The sequence below is a fragment of the Natrix helvetica genome (assembly GCF_964273705.1).
Source record: "Natrix helvetica genome assembly, chromosome: Z".
In the NCBI taxonomy this organism is placed as follows: Eukaryota; Metazoa; Chordata; class Lepidosauria; order Squamata; family Natricidae; genus Natrix; species Natrix helvetica.
The window spans coordinates 52,139,538-52,157,579 of NC_138554.1; the positions used below are offsets into that span (position 1 = coordinate 52,139,538).

General features: G+C 35.9%; 1 protein-coding gene across 4 annotated transcripts in view; it reads right to left on the reverse strand.

Annotated features, from left to right (window-relative positions):
* Positions 1 to 18,042, reverse strand: part of NSF (N-ethylmaleimide sensitive factor, vesicle fusing ATPase) — a 69,373-nt gene that overhangs the window by 18,398 nt on the left and 32,933 nt on the right. For all 4 annotated transcript variants that reach the window (XM_081932113.1, XM_081932114.1, XM_081932115.1 and 1 more), the window contains exons 9-15: positions 14,833 to 15,032; positions 10,298 to 10,463; positions 6,717 to 6,791; positions 5,520 to 5,707; positions 2,808 to 2,903; positions 2,526 to 2,682; positions 624 to 757 (exon numbers count right to left, since the gene is read on the reverse strand). In XM_081932113.1, the coding sequence (XP_081788239.1) occupies positions 624 to 757; positions 2,526 to 2,682; positions 2,808 to 2,903; positions 5,520 to 5,707; positions 6,717 to 6,791; positions 10,298 to 10,463; positions 14,833 to 15,032 (1,016 nt within the window). The remainder of the gene's footprint in view (positions 1 to 623; positions 758 to 2,525; positions 2,683 to 2,807; positions 2,904 to 5,519; positions 5,708 to 6,716; positions 6,792 to 10,297; positions 10,464 to 14,832; positions 15,033 to 18,042) is intronic.

Sequence of the window (18,042 nt, forward strand, 5' to 3'; positions counted from 1 at the left end):
ATTGCCTCAAAGCAATCCCCTGTGCTATGAAATACTGATATCCCTAACCTAATATTTCATAGCACACTTTAAGGCAATGATTGCAGTCATCCTTAAATTGTGATTCTTTGGGGGCAAATGCAGGGTACCAATATTTTTGGCAAGGCTGTACATCCAGTAGGAGAATTTGAGGAAATTTCCCCCAACAGGGAATAATCACATTGAAGGCGGTTGATGAGTTAAGAGGCAATCTCCCCCCCATGCATTTTCCTCTCTCCTTCCCCATCTTTTAACTATAATTCTATTTTTCATTGTAATTTCCATTTTTTTGCTTTAGAAATATTTATATTTTATGATTTTAATCTTTTAATGCTGTAAGCAACCCAGAGTCACTTCAAAACAAGATGGGTGGTAAGTAGGTAAATAGATGAATAAATAAATATCTGTTTTAGCTTTTTGAATATTTTTTCCTTTGCTACAATAAAATTATTTTCATACTCGTGTTTCTTAGATTCTGATTTGAATTCAAAGCTACATAGCTAATTTGTAAAAATATTTAACATTGCTAAACAGAGCAATAGAGAAAAATGATTTAGTAATATATCAGAAAAAAGATTAGTTATAAAACAGGTTAGTAATTATACCTTCTTAATTGCCTGGCACTTGGCAGTTTCTGAAAAGCCAATCATTTTATCAGGAGAGCAGATCTTGATGAAGGGGAAATTAGATTCCTCTGCAATCTTTGCAGCTAAAGCTGTTTTCCCACTATGTGGGGGACCTGTTGGCGAAAAATAGTCCAGGGATAGACAAAAGGAATAGCATGTCTTGCCAGTCATAAAATACACAAAGTCTCTCCATGAAAACCGAGTACCCATGGAAGAAAATGTTTCTCCATTTGGCTGAGACTTACATGAACTTTCATGTTCTTAAAATAGCTATGAATCTAGAATCTTCATTGAGACAGAAATCACTTTTAATACTAAACCATGTGCTAACCTCTAGGAACATCATTAAGTTTATCTCCCTGATGCATTGGCTCTTATGATAGAACAGAGGTTATCTATCTATCATCTATCTATCTATCATCTATCTATCTATCTATCTATCTATCTATCTATCTATCTATCTATCTATCATCATCTATCTATCTATCTATCTATCTATCTATCTATCTATCTATCTCACCTGTTCCGACTAGCGGGCCTGGCATAATTACAACTGTTCCTCCTGGTAAATGTACTATTAACTGGTTATTTTAGGGGTATTGTTTTTAATTTAATTTGTGTGTGTTTTAGGGTTTAAAATTATATTTATATATACTGGCTCTGTACAGTTCTTTTAATTCTATTTTTAACCTCCTCCATTCTAACTGTACATATTCAATTCTATTTATTGTATTTTGATATATTTTTACATGGACTGTACACCGCCCCGAGTCCCTTTTGGGAGAGGGGGCGGTATAGAAGCACGGTTAAATAAATAAATAAATAAATAATATCTATCTATCTATCTATCTATCATCTATCTATTTATCATCTATCTATCTATCTATCATCTATCTATCTATCTATCTATCTATCTATCTATCATCTATCTATCTATCTATCTATCTATCTATCTATCATCTATCTATCTATCTATCTATCTATCTATCTATCACATCCAACCCACTGATCAACCATCATTAACTGCTTGAAGGTATCCAAAAGAAATACAGAATAATTTTGAAATTTCTTTAATTTGTGAGGTCAGGAGTGAAGATGGTACAGAACGTCTTAAAATGTTATCAACTCCATTCATCTAAACAACAGAAATTGTAATTGGGGGTTTAAAACTATCATCTCCCACTATCACTAGATACAAGGACTCCTTTCTTGATATTTTTTATAGCACTGAAGTTTCAGGCTTGCCTGGATAAAATTAATTAATTAAGCAATGCTATTACAAACTGAATGAAGACTTGGTGACGATCCTTTTGGATAATCTACTCCTAGAATTAGACAAGGACAATGCTTCATTGTTGCTTTTGATGAAACTCTCAGCAGCTTTTGATATAAACAATTATTATATTTTTTTGGATTGCCTCTTTCCCAGTTCTAAGCTCTACATCTATCTTCATGATTTGCACTCAGACACATAAATCTTTTAGAAGTTTTAAGAAGATAAAGCAAGATAGAGAGCATGTATTATTTTAACCATAACATTAGATAGCAGCACTAATCATATGCAGAAAGTCACTTCAATGGTTCCCAGTTTCAGTTTGCTAATTGTTAGAAACCATGTTATAGCATTTCAGATATCACACTAAATATGATTTGAGGTTATGCTGAATTAAGTTTCTGTACGTTGTTAAGAGGGAGAAGAATATACCAATCCACTTTTTCTCACAGGGGTGCCAGAAACCCTTTTTATAATCCAATACGATACTAATAATCTTCCTTTAGAAATTGCAAATCATTTCAGATAGAAGCAAGCGCTCTCAAGCTCAGCATTCTTTCTAGGAGCAGACCACATTTAATTCATCCTCTGTAGAGCAAGCAACATACCTTCCAAAAGAACACTGACCAAGGGAGTACGATCACTATTTTTGGCCTGCTGAACAAGAAGCTCCCCATCATCCAGCACCCTAGTAACAGGATCACCCCACTTAATAATGCCATTCATAATATAGCTTGCATAATCTTCCTGATTGGTCCCAAATGCCTGTGGTTGGAAAGAAACAAATGTAGCAAAGCAAATAATGAACAATTACCTCCATTTGCAAGAGTGGGAATGACATGAACTAGTTCTTCTGTTTAGCAACAAGAAGAAATGAAAGACACACTCACCGGCTTAATGTCATTCTCCAATGAAGTCAAAAAGTCTCCCCTTGTCACCTGCAGAGATTCTGCTTTTTCCATATCAACTTCCACCTTTGTGCTGGCCTAATGAAAATGGGAGATGGCACATCAATAAGACAGCCAACAAAATCATAGATTAAAATAGGTCTACAATAAGTCTCTTTGAATAGGTCTTCAACTACCGGAACTTCCAAGAAAAATCTCAAGGTAGTTTCAGTTTCCCTTTAAATAAAAGAAAAAATATATATATATATATATTTTTTTAAAAAACAAGTTTCTTGGAAACAGAATGTATCAGAGTAGAGTTCATGAGTATATGCAGAAAGTAAAAGAAACAAGAAGTTTAAAGTATATAAACATAGGAACTGGTACATGTCTGATGAGTGTGAAGAATGGTTTGTAAGAACAAAAAGTTATGGAATGGTATAAAAAAGTGTTTGAAATAAATTAATTTTAGTTATTTCCCCTTTTCATCTCCTGCTTTATGTTATACAAATAATTTAGTTGTACTATTTCTTATTTCGTTACTGCACTTTGCATAAATAATATTAGTTATTCCAAAAAAGAATCAATGAGTAAGTATGTACATATATATGCCTGCACGCGTTCATTCCTTTTTATTTGCTTCTGTCTATGCTACTGAACGTTGTGTAATTAGGACAGTTGAGCAAACTGTATGATTTGAACTTGGACCTTTCTATTCCACATTCATAAAAAGATCCCCAGCATTTTCTCTCTGATATCCTTACACAACATGATTCTTTATTGAAGATTTACAATTCTTCCTTGTTAAGTGCCCAAGATAGTGGAAAGATACTGTCGCGTGGCACATTTGGACTTCAATTAAGTCAATAAATGCAAGAATGCATAAAATCTTTCTATATATTAAACCATTACATTAAGAAATGTGACAAAGAAGTGTGCAGAAGTTAACTAGCTTCATAAGTGATTCTGAGCTGGGGGAACAAGGGAGTGACTTGAGAGAACCAGGGAAAATAGATCAGCACTATGGAACCTGGCACTCTATAGAATTGCCATAGAAAAACTTTCTTCCACTTCAGAGTTTAGACCATCTTTAAAGTGCATTTTCCTTAAGGTTCATTTTTATAAGCCACAAGGGTCTCCTCCCTCCCCAAATTCATCTGCAGAGCATACACACTAAGAGCTATGTGTTCCAGGATGCATTCCAAGCCCAACACCTGTTACAGTCACTGCTAACAAAAATCAGCATTTCAACACTCTCCAATATAAAAAACTAATTTAGCTTGTTTCAGCTAATCTCTAATTTACTCATCCTGACATTTCACATCTGACATCACTCATTTCCTGCTAAAAGCCCAGTGACCTTTACAACTAAAAATGAAGGAGAAAAAGAAAACAGGAGAAAGAGAAGAAAGGAAAGGAAAGAGAAACACTCCAATAAATATCTCACCCTGAAATCAGGCCTTTGGGAGCCAAGTAATAAAACTGTTGTAGATGTTCACCCTTTTTGTGCATATAATTTATGATATTATATGTGTAAAATCTAATCCCATTTCAATATCTAGTAGTAGACCAGGAGGACAATGTTTTGTTTTAACTCAGAAATAAGGAGACAAATGTTTGATATAATACGATGGAGATACAATCTATTTCATGTATACTACCAGTGTATCAATCTTAGCATTTATATTCAAATTTGCATGCTTTTTGCCTGTGCACTTGTATACTTTTTGTCTCTTTGTCAAATGAATATTTCATTAGGTGAGCATAGGCATAATTTTGCACTGAATTTATTTAAAAATCTAATCCATATGAATAGGCAGCCAAATGTTATTTTCAAATTGAAAATAACTGGAAAATAGGTATGCATTCTATGAGGGAAACATTCCAATCCCAGTTTGTTCCAAAATGGAAGTTAAAGTAGCTCCAAAACATTTAGAAACTTCCGTTACAAAGTCAGAACATTTCATGATAGAATCTCACAGTACTATCAGCTATAAGTGCCTGCTCAGTCTTGTTATAGCATTTAACAAAGATGAACCCTGCCTCCAACAGCTGGCCTCAATACCGGGAAATTAGCAGGTAAGGGGAAAAAAAGCTTGGGACTATGGTGCTCAAAGAGCTAAGAAAGGGAAAGAAGATGTAGCTTTTGTATCATACTGCCTAAATGATGTAGACACCTGAACAACAAATAGGGTGGTCATTTATTTTATCTAGTTTTAGATTACAGCAGAAGAAGCTGCATGCTTCAATATTCTTTCATATTTTTTTGAAATAACATAAATCTCCCTTGAAAACTATTTTTGTTACGTTTTCTTCCCCCAAATATTGATAATTTAAAGATTTATTCTGCCTTTTAGGGTTAACTCTTAAATTATTTATAACTAAGGAAAACTCACAAGGGCATTTCTTTACCCTCCTACCATCGGAAAGCATAGCCAGCCGCATAAAGAGGCTAAAGAACAGTTTTTATCCGTGGGCTGTCAGACTCCTGAATGCAAAATAACATCATAACTACATAGTACGATGGACTTGCAGAACCGGTGCAACATGTAACATGTTCACACTGGTGCAATAGGACTGGGTGTCTGTTAATATAATTTATTGGGTATGGGGTATTGTAAGAAGAACAAAAGAGGAAGCGGCACAAAAGGACAGGGACCAAGCTCATTATCTAGTGCATCTGAAGAGACTGGGTAGTGCTAAGGAAGAACAAACCTTAATATGTCTGTTCATAGCTGTGGACTGGGCTGCCCGAACCAGACCCTCAAGTTCAGCACCACTAAAGTTCTTGGTCTCCACGGCCAGTTCTGTAATATCCACATCCACAGCCAGCAGTTGGTGGGTTCGCATCCTTGATGTGTGGATGTTGAGAATCTGCATTCGACCTTTTTCATCAGGCAAGCCTAAACAGATAAGTTGTCATTTTGCTTTAAACCATTTTTTTCACAATGATCTTTTCAGATGTAGTGTGTCTGCAACTTTCAATATTTCTTGTCAAGATCTTAGTTGGGGAATTCTAGAAGCAGTTGTCCCCAATACATCTGGAGACAGCCAGGTTGGGAAAGGTTCTTTGGACATTACTATTTTCTCCCATGATTGCAGTATTGTAACAGGCTAAGTAACAACCTTTCTTTCCCAAATGCCAGTCCCCTGAGTTGATTTGAATGAGTGGGAAATGGGGTAGAGATTACACCTCATTTTCAACTAGGATGCAGTGGAGATTTATGAATCATTTCGTTACATTTAGGCACAAATAATGTCTGACTGGAGAGTTATGGAAACATCCACGCAACTTTCTTAGCAACAAATCTTGCAATTGCTTGGGGGGATTTTGGATTTCCCAGGCTAGACTTTTTCCCTGATATTCCTTAAGAGCGTCCTGTCTTATCCAAATCACATTTGTACTTTCCCATATTTGCTACGGATGAATATAACTACGGATGAATATAGCTTAAACTTCTGTAGCTGTACCTACCTACAGTATACAAACTTGGGAATAAGAACAAGCCAACATGTGGAATGAAACATTAAATGTCCTTCTCTATTGCTGAAAATGGAAAAGACACAAGAATTCAAGCTCAAGGCTTGTTGTAGCTTGATATTCTTCTAATACAAGAATTCAACCATTTCTGTATGATCCCATAGAGGAAAAGACAATTTACATGAAGCCAAACTAATGGCTTGTGATCTGCAGTAAATGTTGCTTTTGTCTTTTGTTCAATCTCTGTGAGTATTTTTCAGTCATGGGTATCATGTTTCTGTTAGTGTAATGTTCAATAGAATCCATACTGCACACCTTCCTTATTCAACAGGCCATAGAACCATATTTACCAAATTATTTCCTACCAAAACTTTTCAATGCCTACTATTTGTTTATAGGTTTTGATAATAATTGTTGCCCTGATTATTTACCAATCTCCATTTTCACTTCCAGTCGTCCAGGTCGTAAGAGTGCTTCATCAATCAGGTCTGGTCTATTGGTCATACCTGGACATCAAAAGAAATTACTACTAGCTTGAACAAGAATGAGTCCACATACTACACCTGATTCTTAGGTTAGCCGTTTGAGTCTTCTAGGCACCAAGCAAACAATCTTATTTAACTGTTATGTTTCCATTAAGCAAAAGTGACAATCAAATATAGCATTCCCACCAGGCATGATAATGTTCCATTTACCTTTTATTTATATATGGAGATCCCAAAAGGACCTCAAAAGGTGTATGTGTGTGTGTGTTGATATATCTGATATCTGTGAGTTGCTGTCTCAAGTTTTACTATTCAAATGAATGAACATAGTTCTATACTACAGGTCTATACTACAGGCCACCCAACCAAACAGAGGAAGTAGATGAACTTTTTGTTAGTCAGCTAACTAAGGCATGTAGGAAGCACACCACAATAGTAATGGGAGATTTTAACTACCCTGACATCAACTGGGAAACAAACTCTGTACCAAGTGGAAGATCCAACAGGTTCCTAACAAACCTAGCAGAAACTTTGTTTTCCAAAAAGTAGAGAAGGGAACAAGGGGATCAGCCATACTGGACTTAATTCTTACTAACAGAGAGGAAATGATAGAAGGTGTTGAAGCCATAGGAACTCTGGGGGCAAGTGACCATGCAATATTGGAATTCAACATTATCCAAACACAAGTAGTAGAACAAAGTCAAACTAGTGTCTTGGACTTTAAGAAAGCTAATTTCAATAAACTTAAAGAGAGCTTGGGAAAAATTCCATGGATGAGAATCCTCAAGGGGAAAACAACTCAAGAAGTTTGGGAAATTTTGAAAAATGAGATTACAAAAGCCCAGTCTAGCACAATACCAATGAAGAAGAAAAATAACAGCTCCCAAAAGAAACCAGCATGGCTGCATAAAGAACTATCTGACAAACTGAAAGACAAAAAAGGTAAGTATAAAAAGTGGAAGGAGTGGGACATAACTAAGGCAGAATATCAGCAAATAGCCCGAGCCTGTAAAGATGAAGTGAGGAAAGCTAAGGCTCACAATGAAGAAAGGCTTGCCACAAAAGTAAAAATTAACAAAAAAAGCTTCTTCCAACATGTTAAAAACAAGAAAAAAGTCAAGGAAACAATTGGTCCATTGCTAGGAGAAAGTGGCATGAAGGTGACAAGCAACAGGGAGAAAGCAGAACTATTTAACTTATGTTTTGCATCTGTCTTTACACAAAGGGATAAAATAGTCCAACCTATCAAAAGCAGCACCACAAAAATCAGATTAGGAACACAAATTGAAATAGGGAAGAAAATGGTAAGTGAGCACCTGTCTACCCTAGACGAGTTCAAATCACCAGGACCGGATGGATTAGCAGACGAGATTTCAGAACCACTGAATTATATCTTTCAGAGATCCTGGAACACCGGGAACTACCAGAGGATTGGAAAAGAGCTGATGTGGTTCCCATCTTCAAAAAAGGGAAAAAAATAGATCCAGGAAACTACAGACCTATCAGCCTGACCTCAATACCAGGAAAGATTCTGGAAAAAATAATCAAGCAATGAATTTGAGAACACCTAGAAGTAAACAAATAGCCAAAAGCCAACATGGATTTGTCAAAAACAGATCATGCCAGAGTAATCTTATTGCATTCTTTGATAATGTGACAAAATTAGTGGACCAGAGGAATGCCGTCGATATAGTTTACTTGGAGTTCAGTAAGGCTTTTGATAAGGTAGACCATCACCTACTACTAGATAAAGTAGAAGAATGTGGGTTAGACAGCATCACCACCAGATGGATTCGTAACTGGCTGACCAACCGCACTCAACATGTAGTCCTCAATGGAACTGCATGGAGGGAAGTATGCAGTGGAGTACCCCAAGGCTCTGTTTTAGGCCCGGTACTCTTCAACATCTTCATCAATGATTTGGATGAGGGAATAAATGGGGAACTCATCAAATTTGCAGATGACACCAAGCTGGCAGGAATAGCCAACGCTCCAGAAGATAGGCTTAAGATACAGAAGGATCTTGACAAACTTGAACATTGGGCACTATCTAATAAAATGAAATTCAATGGTGAAAAGAGTAAGGTTCTACATTTAGGCAACAAAAACGGAATGCACAGGTACAGTATAGATGATACCTTGCTCAGTAGTAGTAACTGTGAAAGGGATCTTGGAGTCCTAGTGGACAACCATTTAAATATGGGCCAGCAGTGTGCAGCAGCTGCCAAAAAAGCCAACACAGTTCTAGGCTGCATCAACAGAGGGATAGAATCAAGATCACATGAAGTGTTAATACCACTTTATAATGCCTTGGTAAGGCCACACTTGGAATACTGCATTCAGTTCTGGTCGCCACGATGTAAAAAAGATGTGGAGACTCTAGAAAGAGTGCAGAGAAGAGCATCAAAGATGACTAGGGGACTGGAGACTAAAACATATGAAGAACGATTGCAGGAACTGGGTATGTTTAGCTTAAGAGAAAGAAGGACTAGGGGAGACATGATAGCATTGTTCCAATATCTCAGGGGTTGCCACAAAGAAGAGGGAACTATTCTCCAAGGCACCTGAGGGTAGAACAAGAAGCAATGGGTGGAAACTAATCAAGGAGAGAAGCAACTTAGAACTGAGGAGAAATTTCCTGACAGTTAGAACAATTAATCAGTGGAACAGCTTGACTCCAGAAGTTGTGAATGCCCCAACACTGGAAGTCTTTAAGAAGATGTTGGATAGCTATTTGTCTGAAATGGTATAGGGTTTCCTGCCTAGGCAGGGGGTTGGACTAGAAGACCTCCAAGGTCCCTTCCAACTCTACTATTGTATTGTATTAATATGTGGATAGGATTGCTATTAATCTGCAAACTAATCTGCAAGAAAACAAATATAAGATACAGTATGACAGAGAAAGAAAGAAGGAGGGAGGGAGAGGGAGAGAGGGGGAGAGAGGGGGGGGAACTATCTTGCCTTGTACTCCCACTAACATGAAGTAAAAGAACTGGTTCTTCCACCAGTATTATTTTCTGGGTTTGTTCTTACTTTTTCTTTTCCAAGCAGTTATCACATATTTTTAATACCTTTTTTCTGTTTTCCATTTTATCTCTTTTAATTATTGATTTAGTTTTTACAATTTTAAACCTTCTTTGAAAAGCAGTAGTATAAAAACCTACTACAAAAGATATTTTTGATAATATAAAAAGCTAAGAATGTCAATTAAGGGTTAATAATTCTTAAGATTGAATATAAATAACTCGTAATGTATTATTTTAGTTTTGTTATATGTTATCCAGGTTAACTTGTTGTGATTGGTGGCTATATTAATAAGATAAATAAATAAATAATTTCCCTATTAGATAAGATAAATTATCTAAGTTTGTCTAAGGCTCTAAAACTTTTGCTTTAGTTTCTGAAGAGTGAGACATTCATTCTTTGCATCCAGAAATATCTTGCATACATGTCTCCCTGAAAATACGTCAAAGATATGGCAAAGTCTCCCTCTCAAGAGAACTCAAGAGAACAAGGCAACTGCATACCGATTACCAAGATATTGTTCAACTGTTCAACACCATCAATTTTAGACAAGAGCTGATTCACAACGGTGTCATGGACTCCAGTGCTGCCTGCCATACTCCCTCGTTGTTTGCAGATAGCATCAATTTCATCAAAAATGATGATATGGACACCACTGTTTGCCCCAAGCTGATGAAGAAAAAGCAAAGTATATGATTAAAATATTGTCCTCCTTATTCTAATAGCTATCATAGTACTGTTTTAAGGAATGCAGAATAAAGCATTTAAGTTTGTAAAAAACAATTCCACTCTAATCATAATAAAGGGAGGAAGCTTTCAATATTCATTTGGTTTAAGGCTTATGGCCATAAATAAAGCATTTATTGTGGACCCATTTCCAGCTTCAGTATTCCAGAACAGCTCAATTAATAGTAGATTAATTCGTATTATTAAGATTATGAAGGCCACTAAAAATACCTTAGGGAATAGAATATTACAGTATGTACACTCAGAATTTTATGAACAAACATTTTTTTAAGAACCCATGCTCCATTGGGTCATCCTTTCGAAGGTATTTCCTTACCTAAACAGAGAAATAGAATGACATGGATGGGCAAAAAGGCAGTGACAACAAGAGTTGTCTGACTTTCCTTGTGGGAAACTGGCAGGGAGCATCATAAATCACAACACATGACCGCAACTAAATGAGTGATGATGATGCAGCAACCAGAGCTTTGTAAAAACAACTGATGAGAAGATCCTTGAAATTTCAATTACAGTAACAGTAATGATGGTACTTCAATGGCAGTAATGGGGTCAAAATTTTGTACCATTAAGTTAATAGATTTGAGGTACTTTGATTCAAGCATTTTTGCACTACGATGCATCATTTGGGATAATGGTGCATCATAGTGCAATCAGAAAGATTACAAACAGACAGGGGAGTTTTAGTAACATAAATATAGATGTAATTCACTCCAAAAACTCAGGTAAATTACAGAACTCCCAGTTACATTGACTGAATTCCATTTCTGGCCAAGTCAACAATTACAAATTCTTAAAGCTATTAGAAAAAAAAAACATATGCAATATGAAGTATTTATTGGATTGCAATTAAGCAGAATGAATTATAAGACACAAAGGATTGCAGTTCTTTTCTCAAGAATTATTACTGGCATTTTAGATATTTGGATTTTCTGAATCTGTGTGTATCATTCTGCTGACTGATATATACAACATTTCAAGTGAATGGTCCTACTGATATAAAGACGAGTGAGCAAGTAACATTTAGAATTTGTTTATTTTATAAAGAAAATTATGTAATATTTGACACGGCAGAGTGAGAAATAAACTCTTTCTAGAGATTGAGTTAGTGGTACAATAATTGAAGCCATATTCTTCCTGCAGTTGCTGATCAGTCTCACCTATATGCATTTTAATCCAGTCCTACATTGGTAATGGGCTTAACTCACTACCATTTGTTGATTTTCTAGGTTAAACTAATTATTTCAGATCCTGCCCAAAGTTTCTATGGGTTTTCTATTTTCTTGTATACCTCCTTTTATGCTTGGAAATATATTTTGCTGCATGTCCCATTCAGGCAATGCCTTGATATTATCCAACAGAGTATCTAATACAATACAACAGAGGTCCACAAAGGCTTGAAGAAATGGTATGATTTAAATCCTGAGTTACGTTTTGGGGTTCCATAGCCATGGTTCATGGCCACAAAAGGGGATCCACAATGAAGAAAAGGTTGAGAACTATTGCAATAGAGGATTCCTTCCTTCCAATGATGACAAGTCTTATCCAAGTCTAAGTTACCCTCAAATTACCATCACCATGCTTACAGCTGGCACATATTTAATTATTATTTGGGAGTTTTATGCCGCTGCAATCAATTGCCTCCCAGAGTCTTACAAAACTTTAATCAACACTAAAAACATCTATATTGGCCAAACCCAGCAGTAATCTATAACTTGTCTAAATATAGTATAGACAAGATATATAGTTATAGTATATCTATAACTTGTAACCCTCACTAAACATGCAGCATCACTCCTTTGGGAGCGGTAATCTTCCATTCCATCTCTACAGTTCTTATATAGTCAGGGCAGCATGATCCAATGCAGTAACAAGAAAAGGGTTGTCTTCATCTCTGGAACAGAGGAGAGGGACCTTCACTGAAAATACTTGCATCTTCCAGATATTGACATTGTCTCAATAAAGAGACTGGAGCTCCCTCTTGGAGCTCACTGAAGGGGCAGATTGCATGAAACCTATGTCTTAATACATAACTGAAAGTGATAACCAATATCCTGCTTGGATGCAGTACTTGGAAGCTAAATGCTCCCCAGTACACTTCTTGTAATAAAAATCTTACATGCACAAAATAAACCAAGCTCACTACTCCCCATGTGATTGCATTCTGGATCAATTGAAGCTACCAGAAGGTCTTCAAGGGTGGCCCTATGCAGTGCAACATCCAAATGTGAGGTGACAATTACTTAAGGAACTGTCAATAGGCTTCCTGACTCAAAAGTGGTCGCAACTGGTGCAGAAGGTAGAGTTACACTGAGGTCTTTCTTCAAGCAGAAAAAGAAAGTCCAAGAAGATCTCCAGATGGTAAACCACTTTTGAATAGGATGGAATAATTCATTCATGGTTAATGATTATTTCTAGAATCTGACAGCTTCCAAATGTATAGACATTCCCTCTTATTTGGATTAAGTCTAAGCCATTTTTTCTTTATTTAGATCCTAACACAGTGTCTAGAGACATAGGAAAAGTACTTGATCCCATCCCCTATTTCTTCCAACCTGCACACTGATATCCTATGGAGATAGAGCCTTTGGCAGCTTTATTTATGTATTAATAATTAAAAATAATAAAATATCTGCCTATCCAGGTCCTTGGGAAGGACTCAAAAGTTAGATAAAATCCAATTTAATATCTGGCTGACTATGTAGTGAATCAATAATTATTCCAGGTTCTTAATAGATGAATAAAAATGCCAAATCTAATCTAATTTAATCTTTCTTTTAGCTTTTGTAATATGTGTTTTTATGTTGTACGCCGCCCTGAGTCCTTTGGGAGAAGGGCGGCATATAGGTCCAATAAACCTAAACCTAAACCTAAACTTAAACCAAATCTTGTCTAAATATCTGTCTGGCCTTTGGTAAAACTCTCGAACGTTCAAAATGGTTTTCCAGAATTATAGCTATCAGCGGATTGGGGTGAGGGTTTGTTTTTTGTTTTAGATTGTGATGTTTTTATTGAACTCTTAAATTTATTTTAACTGGAACATGATGTCCTTCTAGAATCTGTGGTGAGAAGTTCATTGTGATAAGGGCATATGGTTTGTAAAATGTATATAAAGGACAGCTGGCCCAAATCAGCTTTGATTGTTAATGAAATTTTCACATAATTGGCCCTGACTATTTGAACTGACTAAATGGAGGCAAGAGCAGTGGCTTTTTAATAGTGGACCAGAATGATGGAGCCTTTGTTAATGAAAAAAATGAAGTAAGAATCATCTTTGTTCACTTGGATTCTAGGAATGTTTTAATAATGTTCAGTAGCAAAGATTCATAAAAATCTAAAAGTGGGCAAACACAGAACTGTACAATATTTGAGCTTTTTAATACTTAGAAGTATTAAAGTAAAGGAGGCTTGATAGTATTATAATAATACTTATTGCCTCTAATAATATCAGACAATATGCCTCTAAATAAAGTTGTTTGATTGATTGGTTAGATGGGTAGCCTGACTTTCTTTGGAGAACTTAGTTTCCATAATAGCCATCCTCTGAGGTAAATTAGGGGGAGGGTATATGAAGGGCAGAGAATCACATACTGAATTTTCCACAACTAATGGTAGATTTCTTTCTCCAATCCTACTGTAGTACAGTTCTTTAATGACTATATCATAGTGGTTCCAGACATTAAAAAGCATTTGCTGAAGGATTCTATGTATCCTTGCACTGTTTACTGACTTTTCAAATCAACTAGTTAGCCTCTGTGGGAACAAAAAATAACAGTCCTATCTGCAAACTGAATCAACTCTCCTGTCTCTGTCTTCCTCCACTCCATTCTATAGTTAGGGTAGCCAGACACATTGCTACGCTAAATTTCCAAATGAAAAGATTTCTAAAATTGACTGACAGTCATTGGAATAGATCCAAATTCTTTTCCTCCCCTAGAATACCCACATTAACAAAACTGCAATCCCATGAGCTACTTACATCTCAAACTGCATATTACAGAGGCTGTTAAAAATAAAATATATCTTTGCCATTTCTTTCACTCATCAGGTCTAGTTATTTTTAATTGGAGATCATTACTGCCCAACTTTACTCAATTTCGTTGTTTATGAGAGGACAAAAATACACCATACAATGATGCAATCTCAAGCCACACATTTCTTAATAATAGTTATTACATGACATGAAGACAAGTTGCTCCTGTAGCAGTTAACATATGCTCTGATGATTCTACTACTAGCCTGAATCCTAACCCAAACAGAACACCATGTAATTCTTTTCATGTTTCTAAATTACCCTCTTTTGTTCTTCTTCAGCATCTGCAAAGAGCTTGCGAATGTTGGCCTCTGATTCTCCGACATATTTGTTAAGGATTTCGGGCCCATTCACAACTTTTGGCTCCCTGGCATTCAACATTTTGCCAATCTGCCTGGCCATAAGTGTCTTACCACAGCCAGGAGGGCCATATAAGAGGATACCTTTCACATGTTTGCAGCCTAAAAAAAAAGAAGAGAAAACACAATCATGAAACTAACAAAGAAAATCTTTTTTTTTTTTGCCAGAACAATAATGGGTGCAAAATAGAGCAGCAATTATTACTTGCTATTTATACCACAATTTACCAGAAAACTAATAAACGTATCATCTTACCAGCTGTCTACTCTTAGGCTTTTCTCCATAAGTACATTTCAAAATCATAGGTATTACTATATAAAATTACAAACAGCTTTGGACCAGAACAGATTCCCAGTAGCCCAATAAATCTGCCCTTTAGCCATTTTTGGAGACTGCTAAAACTGCTTTTATCTTCTGAGGGGCAAAGGATGATAATGGTACCCAGGCACTGGCTCAGATATAGAACTATATGCAATTTTTTGTTCTTGGCAAAAATATGTAAAGCAAATCATAGTGGAGGCTATAAATCTAGTAAGTGAAAGAAGAGGAGTGACTGTCAAAGAGATAGGTACATGACCTTATTTCTGTAGAAGGAAATCTGAAATTAGAGCTATAAAGTTTCTTCCTGTAATTGTTGGGGAGTTGGGGATGAAGCACATGGTAAATATCCCTCTGATTTCAGTAACTCCTCCAGAATACCTCAGCTCAAGCAGATTAATTCCCTTTTTTGTTTCAGTCACACAATTATTTTCTTGTCATAGATTTTTATGTTTTTTTGAGATATCCCAGCATGTACTGAAATTAATACCTTATTTTGGGGTGATTTTCATTTCTTTTCTAAGAAACTTGATGAGTTTATTGTTTACAAAGATATACAGAAACATGCTGCTAAAGAGCTTCTTGGAGGCTTCCAGAAGGAATCTTCTAAATGTAATTTAGACTGCAAGGAGACATTTTCCTCTTTTCTGTTCTTTTGTAATCTATCCCCTCTCTGCTAATTAGGCTAAACAATTCAAGGGTGGAATGGGTTCTATCCCAAAGCTTTTTTTTATTGCAGGGGAAAGATGTACAACCAAATTTTTAAATCTCATGTCATACACTTACACAGACTCACATCAACTCTAGCAGTCACCTCCAAAAATTACTAGCTATTATGAGATGAAGAAGACTAATCCTCTTCCTTTCTTCACAATTTTGGTGAACACTTTAAAATTTTCATGGCTCATCTGGTTAATTATTAGGCTCAGAATCTGCCAGTGTCCTGTATTTTGCCTTTACAACTACTTTTAACAGTAGCAAAACAATGAGCTAAAATGCAGACATTTTCCAAACAGGAATATTGTAGAGAGGAAAGTATATGAATTTTATATATTATATTTATAAAAATAAATAATTTCTGCGCAACTAAAAGAAGTATCTAGAAAATGATGGATATATAAGAAAATTATTTCTGAATAATCTTGTTTCTAAACACTCTCAAGTCACCTGAGTCTATAGCAAATGTATTAAACAGCAACACTGATTAAGATGAGTGGGCCATCTTCTGATGCTAGGTACTACACTTAACTTCTATATGCATGTGAGGGAATAGCAGGTGAGAAGATGAAGAAAAGTGGACAGGGCCATACCACAAACAGAGCCTGGCTAGGATTTTCCAGTTTTTCCAATACTTAGGTAAGGCAATAGACTTTTGTTTGTTTGTTTGTTCTTTCATGTGTAATACAAAGCTTAATGCATTATCCAAATATTGTAATGAAGGAGTATATAAAACACAAACATAGAAAATGTTTACATATTAGGATATGAAAATAAACTTACTGGCAGATGACTAAAGGGAAGCATGGTCAAAAGAGCTAACTTTATTTCTGGCAACCAAGATTTGGGATCTTTCTGAAAATGAAGATGTTTTAATCCTATGTTATTTTATTCTGATATTCTCGTATTGTAAGCAGCCCAGAATCCTTTGACAGAAAAATAGGTGATGTACCAATTCAATAAAGATGAATTAAGAGAATGATATTATACCAAGTTTCTGAATTTTAGCTCAGGTGGGCTTTCAAGTTGGAAAGGCAATAACATTTTAAGATGGGCTGAGTCATAGCAACCAATAATGGCTATGACTCATACTGTTGATATTTGTAATTTTTTCTAATGCATCTGCTTTGCCATTACCTTGATGGGGAGCTGGATAGAGAAAAAAATATTATTCAACTCTTAGGTATTTGAGAGAGACAGATAGAAAAGCAAACACTCAGTGCAAATGGGGGGAAAGAAAGAAAAAAATAGTGGAGGTGAAAGACTAATTATACATATGAACCAGCAAGGTGGTGATAAATTAAAGATGATCCTTGTCAAATTAGTGTCAAAGAAGAACCTGTTAACTCAGCAGATAGGGAACACGATCTCTTGTGTAGCCAAAAATCAGTGAGGTGGGATTTGAATGATGAGTGATGCCAGAAAAGGGGAATCCCAGTTTGCTGAGATGAGAGAGGCTACAAAAAAGCTAGGAACAAGTCAGAACAGATTTTGTACGAACAAGTTTAGGGAATTTCTGTTGCCAGGCAAGCCAGTGAATGTAATCCCTTGATGCTGTACACTAGCCTCTTACTGCAAAGGCAACAAGGTAAAAGGGATACACCCAAAATCTCATCTACCTGAGGTATGCCATTATCAAGCAACTGCATGTAACTAGAATGACAGAGTTTGCACAAGACACACAGATATATTAACTTTTATTTGATTGTGATACCAAAAAGTAATTCTTAAGGGCTTATGCACACTAATCCTCTCTGATAACAATAATTTACTCTGGCAGAAACTTCAATGCTACAGGACTTCAGTGGAGAGGAAACTGACTTGGCAGAAAACAAAACTTTTCTTTTTAGTGTTAGAGATACTATTAACAAATAAACCATTGCTATAAGAGCACAAATGAGATTTGCAACTTGACGTTCACCAGATGTTTCATACAACAGCCATAGTCCTTTACTACTAGGCACGTTAATTAGGATTGAAATCGAAAACCCCTGGAGAATACCAGATTATTATTCCAATATTAGATTCTTAGGGCCGTTACTTTAAAGATTGGTCTACATATTTAGTTCTATTCCT